The 3,939-nt window shown below is 42.4% G+C and overlaps 1 protein-coding gene across 1 annotated transcript; it reads left to right on the top strand.

Moving 5' to 3' along the window:
• The first annotated feature begins 438 nt into the window (after positions 1 to 438).
• LOC138966722 (growth arrest and DNA damage-inducible protein GADD45 alpha-like) lies at positions 439 to 2,672 on the top strand. The gene is made up of 4 exons (XM_070339042.1): positions 439 to 610; positions 1,541 to 1,645; positions 1,976 to 2,231; positions 2,536 to 2,672. The coding sequence occupies exons 1-4, from the start codon at positions 564 to 566 to the stop codon at positions 2,635 to 2,637; spliced, it is 510 nt and encodes a 169-aa protein (XP_070195143.1). The 5' UTR covers positions 439 to 563; the 3' UTR covers positions 2,638 to 2,672.
• The last annotated feature ends 1,267 nt before the right edge of the window (positions 2,673 to 3,939 follow it).

Here is a 3,939-nt window from a genome sequence, read left to right as displayed (position 1 = left end):
AACCTCGGTGTGTGTGTGTGTGTGTGTGTGTGTGTGTGTGTGTGTGTGTGTGTGTGTGTGTGTGTGTGTGTGTGTGTGTATGAATTTGGTCAAGTTTGGCCATGTTTCCACCTTGAGCTCGGTTGTGTAGGGAAATACACACATGAAGGTTTCAAACACGAAGATGTGCAAATGTACATTTTAGGTGCCTGTGGGTTACGACATACAAGTCTACTCATAACTACTCAAGCTGTGCGTGACTGTATCGTCGAGTTGCTATTGGGAAAAGGTTGCTGATTTGTTATTTCCCGGGTTGGAGGATTTTCACAGAAAACACGCAGTCCATGCTGATCACGATCACAGCAAGGCCGCAGTCAACCAATCACAGCCGCCGCAGACGGATCCGTGTCAAGATCAGTTCTATTTTTAAGCTTTAGTGGGATTTCCTACTCGGGTTGTTCACTTGCAAAGCGAGACAAGCATTCCTGTCAGAAGAAAGTTGACTGTCTGAGCGTAAAGACTGTCGCGCTCAGAACAAGTTTTATTGACACAAATCACTCAATTTTAATCAGTGACTGATCAAAATGACGCTGCCAGATCTCGAAGAACACGAAGAGGAGAACAATAACCCGTAAGTACAAACTTTTTGCTCTTTTTGTAGCGTTTACACGTTTGATAGGTCTAGCTAGTCGGTTCGCCTTCTACCTCGTAAATTTCTCAGAAATTAGCTGCCAAATTTGACCTTTCTGTTAAAAACGAAAAGTTTTGTTTGTTTGTTGTTGTTTAAAAGCCACAACTTTCAAATCGGTTTTGGGCTCAGCCGTTTTGTCATTGAAGATAACTTGTTCATTATCATGGGATTCAGCAAGTCCCGATCGCCGTGAAACCGCCGGGGCCATTTTGTAGAACTATTAGTTCCTGTGTTCACGCGTCTTGGGTCAATATTCTTCCTCGTTAATGAACGCCCACATTTGTTTCGAATCTCAATTTGCGTGCTTCACGGCTGAAACGGTGCTTAATCAGCAGGCAGCCCGATACTGTTTTCTCGCTGTTCGTGTTTTTCACTGAGTGACAATCAATATAACTTACTGAGGGTAATGATGATGACGATGTTGATGATGATGATGATGATGATGATGATGATGATGATGATGATGAGGAGTAGTAGTAGTAGGGGGTGCAGTACTGAAGAGGGTAATAAGAATGACACTTTCATATAATGGCAAACATTGCCGCGGACTGTGATAGACAGTGTCACAACTTGAACATATAATTCAGTAATCATAGTGGCGATGATGATTAACACAACGATGACGACTATCTCAGGGATTACGGTAGTGAGATGTGCTACCGATGATGAGGACAACGACGACGACCACTGAGTTAAAAAAACCAAAAATTATTATTATGTTTTCAAGTTGTTTACACACTATTTCAGGTACACTGGCACAGCCAATTCAGACGACCGAGAGGGAGGGGAGCTGGGGACAGATATATATATATATATCTTTACAGTAAAGGGAGAGAATTGGTCACTGACATGATATAATGCACATTTCAGACACCAGCACTCGGTGACCGAGGCGCTGATAGAAGTGATCAAGCTGGCGGCAGAGGAAGGAAGAATTACATTGGGTGTCCACGAGTGCATCAAGCTGCTGGGAAAGTAAATATTAATCTAATCTCTTGTATGCAAGCACTGAATTGTGTGTGTGTGTGAGGGGGGGGGGGGCTGAGAGAGAGAGAGAGACAGAGAGAGACAGAGAGAGAGAGAGGCAGAGAGAGGCAGAGAGACAGAGACAGAGAGAGCAACATAATTACAAACATTAACAACACCAGCAAACTACAAACTAAAAGCACAACCAACAACAACAGCAGCAACACCAACACTGACACGAACCACTTTACCCTAAATCATCACAAACCATTTGTCACTCCACAGTACCTGTCAACACTCACTCATAATTTACCGGTCTCCACATTTTTCATTCCACAGTTCTGCAGAAGAGGTGATGCTTTGCCTCATCGCCAAGTGGACAGGCTCCCAGGATGCAGCAGTGAAGATCGAGCACGTGCTCATCAAGGCATTCTGTCAGGAGGGCTACATTGACCTGCTGCACGTACACGACCAGGTCAAGCTGACCAAGCTCCTCGTGACCTGCCTCAGCCAATCAGCGCAGGATAAGCCCCAGAACGTCATCAAACCTCCCATGGAGGAGAACAGTGCTGGGTACAGCTGTATCATGATCAAGGTTTGTGGATTTAAATTTTCTTAAATGTGTGTGTGTATGTGTGTGTGTGTGTGTGTGTGTGTGTGTGTGTGTGTGTGTGTGTGTGTGTGTGTGTGTTGAAGTGTGTTGTGGTTTGTATTGTTTTGTACTGGATTGTATTTTTGTTTTGATTTATTGTGTGACCTAGATTTTGTTCAGTGATCATAATGAATTTCATGTCAATGTCTTGGATGTCCTGTAGCGGCACTGAAGCTCAAAGTCTTGTTTGTTTTAATGTTATATAACAGCATCTTAAGTAATTTTTGTTCTCAAAATGTTGTTGCAGTACCCCAAGCACGACACAAGCCCTGACGAAGACATGGTGGCGGAGTACATAAAACATGAACAAATGACACACGCCGAACCCTTCGTGGCCCTGCCGGATTGACGTCACATACCAGGAACAAATTGAAAGCAAAACTGGTAGGCGGATGGACATTTTCTTGGTTGTTCAGTTTATTATCTACACATCAGGCTAGTTGGAAATTTTGATTCTAAATTTATTAATACGGTAATTCCTTAATACTTAAGGAATAGCCTTGCAACAGAAATACATATACCGTGAACAGTTCTTATAAGCGGGAAACGTTTATGATATTGTTACTATCTACAAGAAGAAAGTTTTGGCTAAATTCCCGTTGCTGCTTTCGAGGAAGTAAAAAGGCTTCAGCAAAAATGATTCAAGGAAAACCCCAATACTGAAATACTGAACAGTCTGGTGAAGTAAAACAAGAAAGATAACTCTTCTTCTTTCGGACTAGTCTTTTAATTGGAACTGTAACCTTTTATTTTGAATAAATCTAGAAAAGATGTTGTACAGAAGATGGACATGATTCAATTCCGTCAGATTAGAAATGGGAAAGACTGAAGTGGAACTGGTAAACATGACAAAAGATTTAGGACCTATTTTTAGGATTTGAGTATTTTTTAAACAAAAGTGTAACTTGAAAGAAACACGAAGCAAAACAAATGTTGCTGTTGTGACCATAAGTGAACAGTGGGTTTGAACTTGACTTTTTTTTGTTGCAGAAAAAAAGTAAAAAAAGGCTAATAAAAAAGCTAAAAAGAGACACCCGTCCGTCCCAGTTCGCGTGAGGAGGGGATACAACTATGATCTACCCGAACTGGTGACGTCAGATCATTCTTCTCGTCTCTCCGACTCTACGTCATGAGCATCACATCAGCTGCGTCATCGCACGCGGCCTCTTTGGCTTCTGTTCTTCACCACACTACGGCTGACTGGAGAAAATGTATACATCCTGCTGTACAAGGATACTGGGAGGCCTGTTCTACATTCATTGAAAATCGCTGGGTTTCTCAGTTATCACTTCTTGATCTGGTGTCATCGTCATAATAACGCGGCTTACTGGAGTAGCTATGATGCATACAGTGGACGACTAAAAGGTTTATCCTTTGTGTGCGGAAACTCCTTGAGCTGTTTCATCAACAGGATTCACAAAAAGGTTCAGTCGAGGAACTGTGAAGCGTGTCATAAAAGACTGATGATAGACCCAGTTCTTCCTCGGTAAGTGCTCCTGCCTGTCATGCCAACAGCAGCAGCAGCAGCAGCAAAAGGAGAAGCAGCAGCATCAGTCTTAGATTCATCATGACACATAAACCATGAACCATGATATCGCTGATGGTCTTTGAGCTGAATCATGTACAATTTCGTGCACACATAGTTAGTATT

This window comes from Littorina saxatilis, linkage group LG5 (genome assembly GCF_037325665.1).
Source record: "Littorina saxatilis isolate snail1 linkage group LG5, US_GU_Lsax_2.0, whole genome shotgun sequence".
Classification (NCBI taxonomy): Eukaryota; Metazoa; Mollusca; class Gastropoda; order Littorinimorpha; family Littorinidae; genus Littorina; species Littorina saxatilis.
This window is presented reverse-complemented; position numbering and strand designations above follow the sequence as displayed.

Coding starts and splice junctions, on each gene's coding strand:
- LOC138966722 (XM_070339042.1), top strand. CDS start 564: ATGACGCTGCCAGATCTCGAAGAACACGAAGAGGAGAACAATAACCC. Junction 1,646..1,975: donor TGCATCAAGCTGCTGGGAAA/GTAAATATTAAT, acceptor TTCATTCCACAG/TTCTGCAGAAGAGGTGATGC. Junction 2,232..2,535: donor ACAGCTGTATCATGATCAAG/GTTTGTGGATTT, acceptor ATGTTGTTGCAG/TACCCCAAGCACGACACAAG.